At 41.7% G+C, this 15025-nt stretch overlaps 2 protein-coding genes across 2 annotated transcripts in view; one reads left to right on the top strand and one right to left on the bottom strand.

The window, feature by feature from the left end:
- Positions 1–15025, top strand: part of CDH23 (cadherin related 23) — an 819524-nt gene that overhangs the window by 698271 nt on the left and 106228 nt on the right. The gene's annotated exons all lie outside the window — the stretch shown is intronic.
- The window catches only part of VSIR (V-set immunoregulatory receptor), a 31875-nt gene continuing 26203 nt past the window's right edge, over positions 9354–15025 (bottom strand). Inside the window, exons 5-7 of the mRNA XM_054982667.1 lie at positions 12444–12471; positions 11110–11297; positions 9354–10072 (exon numbers count right to left, since the gene is read on the bottom strand). Of these exons, the coding sequence (XP_054838642.1) occupies positions 10035–10072; positions 11110–11297; positions 12444–12471 (254 nt within the window). The 3' untranslated portion in view covers positions 9354–10034. The remainder of the gene's footprint in view (positions 10073–11109; positions 11298–12443; positions 12472–15025) is intronic.

Consider the following 15025-nt stretch of genomic DNA (forward strand, 5'->3'; position numbering starts at 1 on the left):
AACAGTCTTCCTTTAAATGTCCTTTCTTTCTGCAGACGCTGCAGGAGAAATCCCTTCTTGAACTGACTCTTAAAGCTAGCTCTCTTGGCTCACTTATATGATCCAGTTTGCTAAAACTTTCCTCTTGCAGTCTTGCAAGTACATAGTTTAAGCTTAAATTTTCTCTCATTTCCAACACATGTACAATGCTTGCATAAGATTGAGGAAGACTAGACAGCAAAATTATAGCTAGATCCTCATCCTGGATCTCCTTTCCAAGGGATCTTAATTTCTGTGTTAATTCCATGAAATTTGCAATATGATCTTTCAGTTTTTCCTGAGGCTTCATCTCAATCCGATACAATTGCCTCATTAGCAAAATTTTAGTTTTAATTGATTCTTGACGGTTTATTTCTAGAAGAGACGTCCACATTTGTCTAGAAGTGGGCTCATGAATAACTCTTATCAATTGTTTATCACTTAAAGCATTAATGATAATAGATCTTGCCTTATTGTCGTGCTTGACCCATTTGGCTTCCTTCTGAGGATCTCCAGTCGGTTTTTCATCTGTTATTGCAGACCAGACGTCCAGTTGAATAAGATGGGCTTTTATTCTTTCTGCCCAAAGATCATAGTTCCTCCCGTCGCCTAGTCGGTCGATCTGGAACCCCTGCTGTGCACTGTAGGAGTCAGCCATCTTTTCTCTATTGTCTGTCCTCTGTGCTTTAGCCTGCGGCTACAGCAGAACTTTTATTGCTCTCGCTTAACTTCAGCTTGCGTTAATTGCCTCTGTGGCCCATTACCCTGTTAGAGCGAGTGTTAAACTACGCTGCGGAATTAAACGCCGAGCTGGTCAGAGAGGCAAAAGCTTTATTTGAGGAAGTTACATACTTGAGGGAAAGGGGGAGAGATAGATCCTAGCTATCTGACTACATCTTGCAGAGAGAGAGAAGAAGTGTGGAGCAGGAGAGAGAAGAAGCAGGATATTGCCCTGTTTAGCCCAATAGGAGACAAGACAAGGAAATGACCCCCAGGAAACAAGAGAGGTGCTACTCTCACTGTCCTAACTAAGTGATCCTTGCTGCCCCCTGCGTAGTAGGCTCTTCTTACTTCTTGCTGCTGCAGTACACCAGACATTGTTATTTCTAACAATATATATAGACAGAACCATTGCAAAGGCATATGTGAAATACCAGAGAAAACAACTTCATGAGACCTACACAAGGAAGTGAATGCCATCCTAGAAAAGGAAAGCATATCCAGAGCCTTCTCAACATGCATGCAAGACATCAGTGTGTAAGAACCAAGCAGCTTAATCTTTTGTCTTCTAATGAACAGATAAAGTATCCACAAGTAGAGATGGGCACGAACCGTGCAGTTCATAGTTTGTCACATTTCATGAACCACGAACTTGCACAAACCTGCCCTGGTTCACAAACCGGTTCGTTTGGTTCATGAAAACATCACATCCAGGTCAGCAAATCGTCACTTCTGGGTCAGCAGAAGGTCACTTCCAGGTCAGCAGAAGGTCTGCAGGAAGTCCATCCCCTGTTGCCTAGGAAACTGATTGATTGGTGCCAGGCTGTCTGCAGTGACGAACCAAAAAAGGAACCAAACAAACCAGCCTAAAGTTCGTGGCCGTTCATCAGAACCCAAAAAGGAACCAAACGAACCAGCCAAAAGTTCATGGCAGTCATCAGAAATGGGCTCTGACGAACCACCAGTTCGCGAACCATGAACCGGCTCAGTTCGTCACGAACTTTGGTTCATATTTCAGTTCTTGCCCATCTCCATCCACAAGGGGACAAATTTCCATTACCAAAATCATAAGATAAAAAAATGCATCACAAAGCACTTGATCTTAGCTGAAAGGCCAAGAAGCAACCATATCTTGGCTCAGTTATATGGTATAATTCTTGAATTACAATCTGTCAATGGCTCTTTTCAAAGCAGATGGAACAATAATGTAAGCTATGTTGTTTCTAAGAGTGTGCATAATGAAAAAATGATGAAAGTACACAGAACTTGTTGGTTCAGCTCATTAAAGCAGCATCCAGAATGCTGAAAAAAATCATGGAAACAAGGCTTTAATGACTTCCCCTTGCCGAAAAGTTTGTGTTCCATTTAGATACTTACCATGCAGAGGCCGCAAAGGCAGGTCTAGCAGTTGGGGGGCCATCTGGCAGCATCATGTTTTCCTAAATGGCAAGCTAGTATGCACATGCAGTCCAAAGGGGAGATACTGAGCCCTTAGCATTAACTCCATTGTTGGAAAGGGGATGTGCATGGTGCACATGAGTTTTTTCCAGCGCTTCATGGGGAATGGCATTGGCATTGAGTGGCTCCTAGGGACCAAAGGTTTGGTTTACACTGGGAATGGGAGCAGCAGATGACATGGTACCATCGTGCCAGTGTCACCCTTGCCTTTCAATGCGCTTTTATGTCCAGTGCAGGAAAAGTCAGCCTGGCAACATCCACTCAGGCATGCACACATGGGTTTGAGGAGGGAGAGGGCAGTCCTGTAGCCTCTGAGCTCCTGGCTGCCACAAAGGCTCATGTTATATAGATTAGGGTGAAAACTGGAAAGAAAAAGCAATTATTAAGAGATCCAGGAGGTCCCAGGTATGTGGAGCTGGCTCATGCCCATCCAGTGACCTTCTGCTGCTTCTGTCCTTTGTTTAGGTGCCATGGGGCCAGGGACACTCACTGTGACTCAAGAAGTCCTTCAAAGATAGTGGGTCAAGGACCACCAGGAGGAATTTCATCTTGCTCAGAAAGCCTTCGGACTTTTTGGGCTTCTGAGATTAAAACTGTTTACCCAGAGTTAAATGATGGGGAGGTAGCAAGCATGTATAGCACATTCACACGTGCAATTTTGGCCCACCCCCACCCCGGGGGTAGGTCTTTCCAGATCAGTATTCCATGCAGAAGGACTAATCTTGTCAGATTTTTTATTTTCAGGCATAACGTTGAGACTCTCTTGTTCAATTTCTTCTGTGATTCCATTTTCTCATTTTTCTTTTTCATTCAACTCTGGGTTAATAGTTTTAGATGGAAGGGGAGAATGGCAGCCAGCAATCTATCGTCTCCCACTTTTACTAGTAAAAAATAGGGAAGAAAGGAGGGCCATCCTCCCTCTAGTTCCCTTCCCATGAAGAAAAAACCTAGCCCTCCCTTTCTGTGCAGTTTTATGCACTGTGCAAGCCGGGAGTCCCAGCATGGACTCCTGCAGCAGAGGATTCACACGAATGGCCCCTCATCATGGAAACAAAACTGGAAGGCATAGGAAGCCATGGCATAACAACAGAACTCAAAGGTACATCATAAAATTTACTGGCTTTGTTACTAAAGCAGGATTTTTTTAAAAAAAAAATTGTGGTGTTGTGCCAGACCCATTGGCAATGGAGCACTTTCCTGCTTGCATGCTATGATGTCACCATTTGTTTCCCCCCATTGTGTGTGCCCAGCTACCGCCAACACTCACCTTCTTTGGGGCCCATTAGTTTTCATGTGCTTGAAGAGAAACTCATTGGATCAATGAGTTTGGGGATGATGCTTAAAGAACAGTGTGTCCGTGCATGTACAGCTGCCCAACACTCGCTTTGGTACACGTTTTCCCCAAGCATTCCTTAGGGTCCATAAACACAGAAGCTCATAGTTGCATGGTCTCAAACTCAGTGGGTCAATTGTTTAGAGGGAGGACCATGATTTCTGTGTGATTTTGGTGCCATTGTGTGCAAAAACAGTTGCACCAGAGCTTCACCCCTTTGAAGAGCATGCATTTACTGCCAACATGCACGCAATGCATTCTCATGTGCTGCTAAAATTCATGAAACAAAAAAACCCCAAACAAATCAGTTTTGAGCTGGCACTGCCCTAGCCGGAACAAACCGGTAATGAAATGTGATTGTTCTGTAACCCCCAGAACCAAAACTGAAATGGGAACTTTCCTGATGCACACCCCTAGTTGTGTTTCAGAGCAGGCCCAAGCACATAGTTCTTTATATGGCCTTTCTTTTTCAATTTCTCTTCAACATAAATTTGTTGAAAATGATTCACCAATGGTATCTCACTCCTAAAAGATTATCTAAAATATATAAAACATGTTCTAGCAAATGTTGGTATTGTAAACAACCTGGTGCAAATTCCATACATATGTGGTGGGAATGTTCTCATGCAGCAGAATGTTGGTCAAATATCATTGATCTTTTGAAGCAAAACTTAGGCATTGATATATCAGCCTCCTCAGATGTATGGTTACTCATAATTTTGAGTCTGTGCTGAGGAGGTTTTAAGATATTTTGTTATATGATGCTTCAGTAGCCAGAATTAATTTTGCCCATTACTGGAAATCTGAGTTATGTCCTAATATCCAGAATGGGACAGTAAGAAACAAGGTAACGCTTACTAATTTACACTGAGGTAGAAATATAAATCTGGCTGAAATGTTATGGTTGTCCTGTATTAACCACTTATAATCTTAAACGTGGAAGAATATTTGTAACTGGTATTTTTCTTTCTTTTTAATATCTTCCTGTTTTATACTGATCTGTTGACTTGTACCAAATAAATTGTAAGTTAAATAATTTTTTTGAAAAATTCATTACAAAGCCTCAATGCAAGGAGCTGGAAAACAGAATAGACAAAATTGTTTTGTCTATCCTGTGTCCAGAAGATCTACTCATGTTTTTTTCTTGCACGTAGTTGTAAAACCCATTTTACAGAAAGTGAGCCTTGAAAGGACAGAAGAAATCTTTATGGTGCTACACCGACACCTTCTTCAAAGAGATATGGCAACAGAATGGCCACGATTCCTTCTGATGGAGGAAGCTCTTCTTCAGCAAGGCCCAGTTTCCATCCATGTTCAGGTTGGCTGTACCTGACAGCCTGTATATTATTAAGCGCAGGCCTTGGAGTACAAGATATAGGAAGTCAACAAAATCTCCTTCCCACAAAGTTATGTTTTATGTTCTATCTTAGAACCATGTTTTCATGTGGTTTTAGTTTGTCCCTCAAAGTCTTCATCTCTGTGTTTCCTGTGGCAACTGAAAACATAAGCTGGGCAGCTGCCTGGCCCTGCAGCTGTTTTTGCTACATCTCAGCTCAGAAGGGTGTGTCCTCCACACACCACCAAGTTTATTATGCTTTTTATAAGGGTAGAGGAATTCACTACAATTTCTTCCTGCCCGCTCTCAGGAGATGGTTTGGCCAGAAGCAAAGATCTTATTGAAGTAAATATTTGCCCCTTTATACAACATTTGCCATCTTTGATAATAAGCAGCCTGTGTGCTTGCATGACTTACCCTCAGCTATGCAGAGATGTATTAAAAATTTACATACGTAACTTCTCATTTTGAACATTTCCTGTTTTAGCCCATTTCTCTGCCACTGTTTTTTTATTGGATACTGTTTTCACCTGTGTTTTGAACTACGATAAACATGAGTATGAAACTACTCTTGCAAGGACAAAATAGGGAAACTGCTATACCAACTTGATCTCCTTGGAGAAAGAGAGAGATAAAAATATTAAAATACATATTGCTTGGGCTTCTGCTCCTTTCCCAATAACTGCTGGTTTATTATTATGCTTGCTATAGCCTCAAAACTTTACTCCCACTTTGTCCCAAAATACTTGCTCTAGTCATATGCCATAGATGTTACATTGTTTTGAATTTATTTACCAGTTCCGTTTTGTTTATAGCTCATCACCTTCACAAAATATCAGTTATTTTTATTACGCCTAGTCTAATGCCAGTTTGTTTGTTGCATCCAGTACACTCCAGGTTGTCCTAAGTCCAGTTTACATGGATGTTCTGAGTATTTCATTAGTCCACTAAAATAATGAAGATTGACTGTTCTTATATACATTAGTGCCCATTTTCCCAATATAGTATCATATTCCAAGCATATTTACTGTTTCCTAGTGTAACTTAGTATGTATCCAGCCAAGTAACGTGCTTATATCCGACTTCTAGAGCAACAAAATCTGCAGGGGGTCAAGAGGATTCTGTAGTGCTACCTCTTTGAAGTATGCTTTGTTTTTATTGACTCTAAAAAGATGTCACTAATTGAAAAGGAATTGGTTTGTTTTGATTATAGAGACGAACAGCACCACTCATCAAGGTGCAAAAAACAGGAAAGCCACATTTTTAAAAAAATTAAAAGAAAACAAAGTAAAGGAAATTGGCAGCTTTTAGCACTTTTCCTCTCATCACATTTAGTAGTGCATTTATTGGTGCATTTATTGCAGAATGAAGATGTAATCTTGCCCTTTCAGCTGCTGAACATTAGAATATGCCCACCTTACTTTGTTAGACTGGGGATGAGGAAATAGCCCTTAGTCAGCAGTACTGGTTGCAAAGTAATTCATATCATAGTATGTTCATTTTAAGTTCTAGGAACTTTAGAAGAGTCGTAATCTTGAACAGATTTGGTCAAAGCATTTTTGCTTCCGGAAATTGCTTATACACTAATTAAAGGCCATTTTTGTGAATTATACATGCTTCCTAGAGACAGCTGTTTGAATGCAGAGCTGGATGTATTGCACACAAGTTCACCAGACAAGCGCAGAATGTTATATAAAATTAACCATCCTAAGAATTCTAGTTTTGTTTTTCTCTCAGTTGCAGGACTTGGTTTTGAAAAATGTCACCAATGTGGGCCAAGACAACATTCAGATGTCACAATAAACCATGGTGTGGTTTATGCAACAAACTACTTAATCTACCATACATAAATTATGGGTCCTGATTGATGTACAGACCCTGGTTGATTTGTGTCTAGTCTCTCCTCCACCTTCCATCAAGAAAAATGTCCTCTCTATACTGCTGTCTCTGTGATGAGGCAACTGTAAGGAGGTGATGCTGCACATCAAACTGTGGTTTGTGAACCCATGTGTCACAACAAACCACCATGAGTACAAACTGTGGTTGTCAAAATGTCTAACAAACCCTAATTTGAAATCCTGGTTTCATGCTAATCAAAGAACTCCAGTTTCTTGGCCCATTTGCATTAGATGTTGCAGCTAACTAGGATTTGATCAGACTGTGGTTTATTGACCACAGATTATTTTGATGTCTAAATGCACCCTTAGAAACTGGGAGATATAGTTCTTCTAGTTGTCAGAAGATGGTGTTTCAAAGATTGCACAGTTTCCTAACCTTCTACCATGAAAAATTTTCTCTGCTAAGCATTCAATCAATCACCTTAGACCCAATATTTGTAAAGATTATGCAAAGAACATATAAGCAAATACAACTAATTGCATGGGATTTTGCATGTGGAATTTGCATTTTCTTGGTGCAGCATGTGGCCTAGATTGTGTCATTCATGTGGCATTCTCTTTCCAGTTCCTTTTCCACACATTTCATGGAAAAAATCTGCTCTTATTCAAAACCTACATATCATCTCTCTACTGGGGGTCTGGAAATTTTAATAATTATTTCCCAGGATCTTTTTCCACTACAAAAGAAATAAGATCCCAGTAAAGTGTGTGGGGGGGGTGGGGGGTGGGGGGAACAAATCCAAATCCAGATAAACTGTCAAAGCAGTTAACAGGGCACAGTGCATAAGCAGTCCTCCTCTACCCATCCTCTGTCTTCCTAGCAGGTGAGAGCCAAGCAGAATTACTTTTAAAAGATTACAGCCTTTGCATACACACCACTAATACCATGTTGCATTTTTCTTTAAGCTTAATAATAATAAGCTGTAGAATGTTTACTCCTAATTCTTTGTAGATATACTAGAATGTTTCAAGAGATGAATACAAATAATTGTTCTTCATGTAGAAACTTGTCATGGAGTACACAATCATTCTGTCAAGGATCAGTTTGAACAGTGCTAAGTTACTCCTTGCTAACTTGTTGCCTGCAGTGACATATTTACCTAGTTGACCACTAACAAAACAGGATCCCAGAGCAGTAGAAACATATGACCCAACTGAAACCATGTTGTCAATGGGACCATGCAGAAGACTTGTCTGACTGATTCTCTGATTTGTACAACGTATCTTTACATACTTCATGACCACTTCTTTTGTTACTTAGATCCCACGTCAATACAAAGTGATGTATTTCCCCATAAACTATTTTCAGATCATTAATGAGTAATAGGTGCAGCCACCTGGTGATGCCAGAGTTTAACATCCCTAGGATTATTGCTAACAGCCCTGAAAGTTTCCATCCATTTCACTGATGCTATAATTCTGAAAAGTAGTCAATAGGTAATAGCTTCTGGTAACAGATCTTTATTCTTTTATCTATTTGATGCTCTGAAGGCATGCTAATATGGCTGATGTGCAAAATTACAGAGCAACAGCTTTGTTCTTAACAGTTTGGGGCCAGCCCACAAGGCCTGGCAGCAACAGGCATCATAATGGCTACACCAAAAGCAATGGAAACTCCCTGGCCTCCATACTTTGTGTGACTGACATATGCTTCAGGCTGAAGCTAAAGAGACAGCCTGACTTCTTATTAGAGAACTAGCATTAGACTAGGGAAAGAAGTGGGATGCAGGGATCTGTTGGCAGCTCTGTTACAAATTCTCTACGTTCTTTCCCCGGTACAAGCAATAAAAGTCTTTTAATTTAAACCAGTTTAACTTCAAGAATATTCATTTAAACGGTTTTTGGATTAAATGGGGAAGTGGAGACCCTAGAGCAAAGCAATTCGTTACAAAAAGACTATGGTGATTGTGGCTCCTACTACATTTTTTAAAAATAGGCATAATCTTCTGCTGGATGTTAAAAAAAATCTAAATACATTTTCTTCGTGTACATTTGTTTCCTGTGAGGTCTGTTTTGGAAATGCCACACTGAAGTGAATTTATTAGATTGTCTCTGGAAGTGCTTGAAGCAATCTAGTGGTGAACATGGTATGACCAAAGAGCCACAGATAACCTTGCCTTACCTCAGAGTTCGTGGTGTGTGCTATGGATGTGCTAAATGGACAGTAAAATCAGATTAACATGAGGTGGTTAGGACATACTTTTAAGCTAAATTATTTCTTTATATATACTTTCTCTGACATACAAGCCCTGGATTTCTGATAGAGAATGGATGAGATTTGAACCTAGATTTAGACCAGGTTTATGAATCAGAATTGTGAGATCCCGGAATCTATTCCAAAATTCACAATTCCAGCTGATCTCTTGACTAAGTCTGAATCACTCTGCAAAGAACCCCACTGTTGAGAATAACTAAATTTGACACTGGATCTAAGTTCTGATATGCAGGCATACTTACAGTTCACTGCTACTCACCCTGCCTAGTTTTATTTGCGCAAGTTTTATTTGGCAGAGCAGTCAGATGAAAATTAAAAGACTGATAGAATTTGGAGTACAGATTCAGAGCCTGTCTTCCTAAAATCATTAGGATAGTCTCATACAGAAGGACTGAATTGAGTTACTGGGATGTTTTTATGTCAGATCTTTCAACACAAAACTACAAGCAAAATATACAGCTGCTATGCCAAAGCACCAAAGTGGCGCAGACTTTAAAATCATATATACAATATAATCTATATAAAGATTTAGTTCATTAACAAACATTTCTTCTAAAAGAAACTTCTGAAGGATTTTTTTTTAATCCATCCAAGTTAGAGGGCATCTGGAATGCAGGACAGCAATTCTTAGGTTCCTGTGCAATTTTTAAGGCTTTTGGTGTTGGTGGGATTGCTCTCCATATAGTCAAGAAATCTTCATACACTTCCCCCGTCCTGTAGACAATCCTGGAGTAGTGAAATATACACTCCTGCAGAAATGTGTTGCTACAATAATTGTCCATAAAATCCTCAACTTCTCTGTGAAGTATAATACAAAGATTGCAGAATGTTAGCAGGGCCCAGTATTCCTGTACTTATTTTCTGCCCTGAAATTTTCTAAGAAAGATCAAGGAGCACAGCAGTTAATTTGCAATGTCAGACAAGCACCAACACTCCAAAGGTATTTCTCTCTTTTAGAAGGACCCTTACAAAAGCTTTTTTCCCTCAAGCAGCAAGCAAAACCTTATCCACATTGCTGTCAAAGATTCAATGAGACTTTCTCCCTGAAAAGTGTTACTAGATATCCATCAAGTTTGGTGAATCAGGAACCGGCTCTGCAAAGCAGAAAGAGTGCTGGTTAATACATTTTATCTTAGTATTTTCAACTGCCAAGTTATTTAAATGCCTCTGTAACTATTGGTAGAAGAGCCCCATGGCGCAGAATAGTAAGCTGCAGTACTGCAGCCCAAGCTCTGCTCACGACCTGAGTTCGATCCTGGCAGAAGCCGGGTTCAGGTAGCTGGCTCAAGGTTGACCCAGCCTTCCATCCTTCTGAGGTCGGTAAAATGAGTACCCAGTTTCCTGGGGGTAAAGTGTAGATGACTGGGGAAGGCAATGGCAAACCACACCGTAACAAAAAGTCTGTCAAGAAAACGTCGTGCGGCGACGTCCCCCCATGGGTCAGTAATGACTCGGTGCTTGCACAGGGGACTACCTCTACCCCTTTAACTATTGGCAGGTACACTTTGTGAGGGTTAATGGGCACACTCCTGCCTAGCCTAACTCCAAAAAGCAAAGGAAAATGGCCTCAATGACTGGGAATAAAGGTTGCTTCAAGCTGTCTGCCTCAGAGCTGCCAGTGAGCTTCATGACTGAGCAGAGGTTTGAGCCCAGTCCAACTACATCATACAGGCTATTCAGCACCAGCAGTCACAGCCTGCCAAGTCGTTAGTTGGAGCAGCCTTTATATACAGACCCTGCAGCCTCCTATCCCGGCCAAGATACCAGCAGATGTCTTAAGGATCCTTGGTGCTTACCTTCCCCCGCTCACAACCAAAGCTTGCAACTGAATCTGGTTCTTGATCAGGTAGCCAACTGATAGCTGTCCCACAGACTTAAAGGAAAATAATTTAAGCTTGTAGCCCTTAGGAGGCAATGTGGTGACGGCTACTGCATACTCCTGATTTTTCCCAATACTGCCCATGAGAGATTGGAGAATATTTAGGGCATCAGTTAACAGCACTCCCCATTGATCTGATAGGGCATGAGAAAGCACCACGTGTCCAAAGTGCCTGACCATGCAGACCTTATGAATTGTTAACAAGCAGACATGTGCCACACACACACACACACACCCCAATTAGATACTTACCCAATGATGGGAAGAAACATTCCCCAGTACTTGGAGGTGAGAGTGGAGTGTTCGGTTCTGAAAGAAGGTGCCGACCTGACTCTGACTGTTGTCGACTTGCCATATATGTTAACTGTGGCCTGGGCTTAGATCCCAAATTAGCAGCAGGGACATCATCAAAGACGGGGTTTTCAATGCCTTGGGCATTACTGCAAGACAGAGCACAGAATCTGATTACTTATATCACTCCTCCCCCCACAATCTCCTAAGCTTTAATAGGAAATGCTAGATAAGGTTGTTTTTGAAATACTGCTATTTGAGCCCTTGGAGGGAAGAAGGTGGAAAGGTACTTATGGCTTTCAAACATATGTTCAGTGATGACTGTCAGGCTTTACTTCAGTGCTAACTAAAACAAGGCTAGACGTACTTTGGCTGAAATATTTAAAAAATGTATCCATTATAAAAAGTTAATTCCTCAGTGGTAATCAGTTGCATTCTGCTAATGTCAGGATTCATATCCATTTCAGTCAGATCTACATATGTGTGCATAAATCTTTAAAAGGCAATGAGATTGGCCTGTCTTAGGGTACAGACTTGACAAGGGCCCGTGGCTTTCTCCTCCCCATTATTGATTTCATGTTGCTAACCTACTCAAAACACTGAATAAGAAGCTTCTAGATCCTTTCTTGAGTGGGAGGAAACTCCTAGGGGAAAAAAGACGAGTGCCCTCTAGCAATTTTTCCTCCTTCCTTAGATAGCTATTAGGAGAGCCGGCTGTGGCTGAGACTCCCATAGGAAGATGTGGGAGAGAAGAAACAAACCTCTGGCACACAGGCCTTCAGCTTCCTGTTGTTTATTTGCATATTTATTTATTTATTTTTATACCCTGCCTTTCTCCCCAATGGGGATCCAAAGTGGCTCACATCATTCTTCTCTCTTCCATTCTATCTTCACAACAACCCTGTGAGGTAAGTTATGCCAAGAGGGTGTGACTGGCCCAGGATCATGCAGTGAGCTTGCACGACAGAGTGGGGATGTGAATCTTGGCATCCCAGATCCCAGTCAATTCTCTAACCACTACATCATGCTGGGTCTCATGCTGCAACACAGAAACACATGATGCTGGTTTTCAGGGCTTGTGTTAAGTTGCTCAGTGTTTTATGTTTTTAATAAAGTGGCTGGGTTTTTAATGTTAGGTTGTAATTAAGAACTTTTATGGTGTTCTATGTATATATGGTGTTGTCTTTATTATATTTTTATTTTATACGCCACCTTGGTCACTCTCCCTGAAGAGGCAACATAGAATTTTTCTAAATAAATAATAATTAAATAATAAAAATAAAATAATTCCTTACCTCTCCATTCTGACAAGTTCATGAGCACCTGGAAAATAATACATAGTTGTTATATTATCTCAATTCCATTTTTGTTTTACTCTTGCTGTAATCTTCACAGAATAAAGGAGTAAGCCATGCCACTTGCACGCTTGAACTTTGCCCTTCCTAGTTAATTAAAGCTGCCAGTAGCAGTGGACTGGTGGCCTGCTGAATAGTGAAATAATAAATGCCTCCTTAAAAGGATGTTGTGATTTTTGTGACATCCTAAAAAAGCCCTCCTGAGATCAAAAACCTTCTGGAACAAACAGATTTAAGCAGCAAGGTGAATTCCACAGTCTGGGGGCTACCACAGAAAGCCCCTTGAATCAAATACCAACGTCAACCCCTTACAGAAGACACACAGAGCACACCTGACTCACAGACAGGCTCACAGATGCAGAAATAGTCCTTCAGCTATCCTAGTATTTCAACTAGAGAATATGGTCAACTAGCAACAGAGCCCATTGTAAAAATAAATACAATGGGATCTAGCAGTGAGGTGTTGAGAGGGCTGCACCAGCATGGCCCTCCAAATGCCCCACCACCAGTGAAGGTGGCGGGAAGGCCACATGGGGAGGGAGCCCCCCCACACTGCACCTCCCCGCCAGCTCCCTAGACCCACAGCCACTGCGGAGGTGGTGGGAAGGCTGCCCGGGGGGCTTCCCCTGCACTTCGCCTCCCTGCCAGCTCCACAAGCAGGCCTCTGAGGGGCTGCAGAGCTGGTGGGGAGGCACAGCGCAGCTCCACAGCAGCCGCCAACCCGGTGGGAAGGCTGCGTAGGGGGAGCTCCCCTGTGTTTCGCCTCCCCACTGGCTCCGCAGGCAGGCATCTGAGGGGCCGCGGCTCTGCAGCTGCTGCCGACCTGACAGGAAGGCTGCAGGGGGGAGCTCCCCTGTGCTTTGCCCCCCTGCCAGCTCCGCAACCCCTCAGAGGCCTGCCCCCACCAACTCACTTTTTATCCTGGTGCAGGCGCCCCACAGGGCCCTCAATGCACCTGTGCCTGAATAAAAAGTGAGTAATCGGCAACACAGTTTGCCTTTTATGTCTTAGGATGTGGCAAGTTCCATTCAGAACTTGTGCAGCCGTAGTATGAACTATGTGAAATTTTTGGACAGTCTTCAAAGCAGGCCCATATGAAGTGTGTAATAGTAATAAAATAGTGATAAAATAAAATAGTACTAAAAATTCCCGTATGTGCCTGCACAGACGAACACTCGATGAACAACAGTTACAGGTAGGTGCAACCCTGTTTTGTCAGGAATATGTATGACTGACCAAATCAATTCATCCCAAGAATGGTTATACTTGGCAGATCAGCCTAAACTGGTTGAACATGCTCCTGGAAGCAATAGCTACTTGCTTCTCAAGAAGTAGTGGCAGTCCTAGGAGTATTACCAAACTGTGAACCTGATCCTTCAAGGGATCCAGAATAGTCTGCAAAACTAATCCTGTGTCAGTTTTATCTCCAGCCATCAACAATTCTTTCTTGTTGAGGTTAAGTTTCAGTTATTTGTCCTTCATTGCCTCAAAATGCCAGTTTAAATTGCTTATGCCTTTATACTGTCCTGGTTGGAGAAATGCAATGTGATGTATGAGGGGCCTTGTATAAAAGTGTTCAGGCATTGCAGCTGGTGCAGAATACAGCAAATAAGTGTTTTAACTCTGGTTTGCTGTACAGACCATGTTATTCTAATCTTATATTAATTTCCCTGACTCCTGTTTGGTTTCTGGACCCAACTTAAAATACTAATACTGCCTTTTAAAACCCAAAATGATCTAAGACTAAGATATCTTAAAGACTACCTCCTCCCACATGAACCTGCCATTCACTCAAATAATCATGGAAGTCCCTGGTCCTTTTTTCCCGGTTGGTCTGATGTATAGCTAGTATTGTATAAGACTGGGATTTCGCTGTCATGACACCTAAAATGTGGAAGTCTTTCTCAAAGGAGAGTTGTCTGGCTTTTTTGGTGGCAAGTAAAAAAAAATTCATACAGCTTTTGTTCCTGCTTTTCCTTATTAGGTTAATTTTTAGTTTTGTGCTGTAATTAAGATATTACACTGATTTTCATGTAAGCTTCCTTGTAGATCACATAACAGAAAGACTGGATAAAAATATACTAAATAAATAAATAGATCATCATTGTGTCTTCTGTGCAGTCTGCGGGCCAGCCACAGATATTCTAAAGCTCCTAGAGGTGCAAGATGCTTGCTTAGACTTTTTGCGCGCTTTCCCCCCAGGTGTGGCTCCCTCCCTCAGTTCTTCTCTCCATTCCTCAGTTTCATTACAGATGCGAGTTCAGGCCTTTGACTCCATTGAAGGCCCTCTACCAGAACTGTTCACATTGTGGGATAAAGATGTCCCAATTGGATGGGCATGACAAATGCCGTTTTTGTCTGGGCAAGGACCACAACACATTATGGTGATCAGTCTGTAAACTGTTCATACCCAAAGCACGCCATGAAATGGCATTGTGACTTAAAGCAGCTCTTTGGGAGTCAGCCTTGATAGGTGCTACCAATTCTAATCAGAATGCTACAGATAACAGACCACAGTGCCC

Source organism: Eublepharis macularius, chromosome 6, assembly GCF_028583425.1.
Source record: "Eublepharis macularius isolate TG4126 chromosome 6, MPM_Emac_v1.0, whole genome shotgun sequence".
In the NCBI taxonomy this organism is placed as follows: domain Eukaryota; kingdom Metazoa; phylum Chordata; class Lepidosauria; order Squamata; family Eublepharidae; genus Eublepharis; species Eublepharis macularius.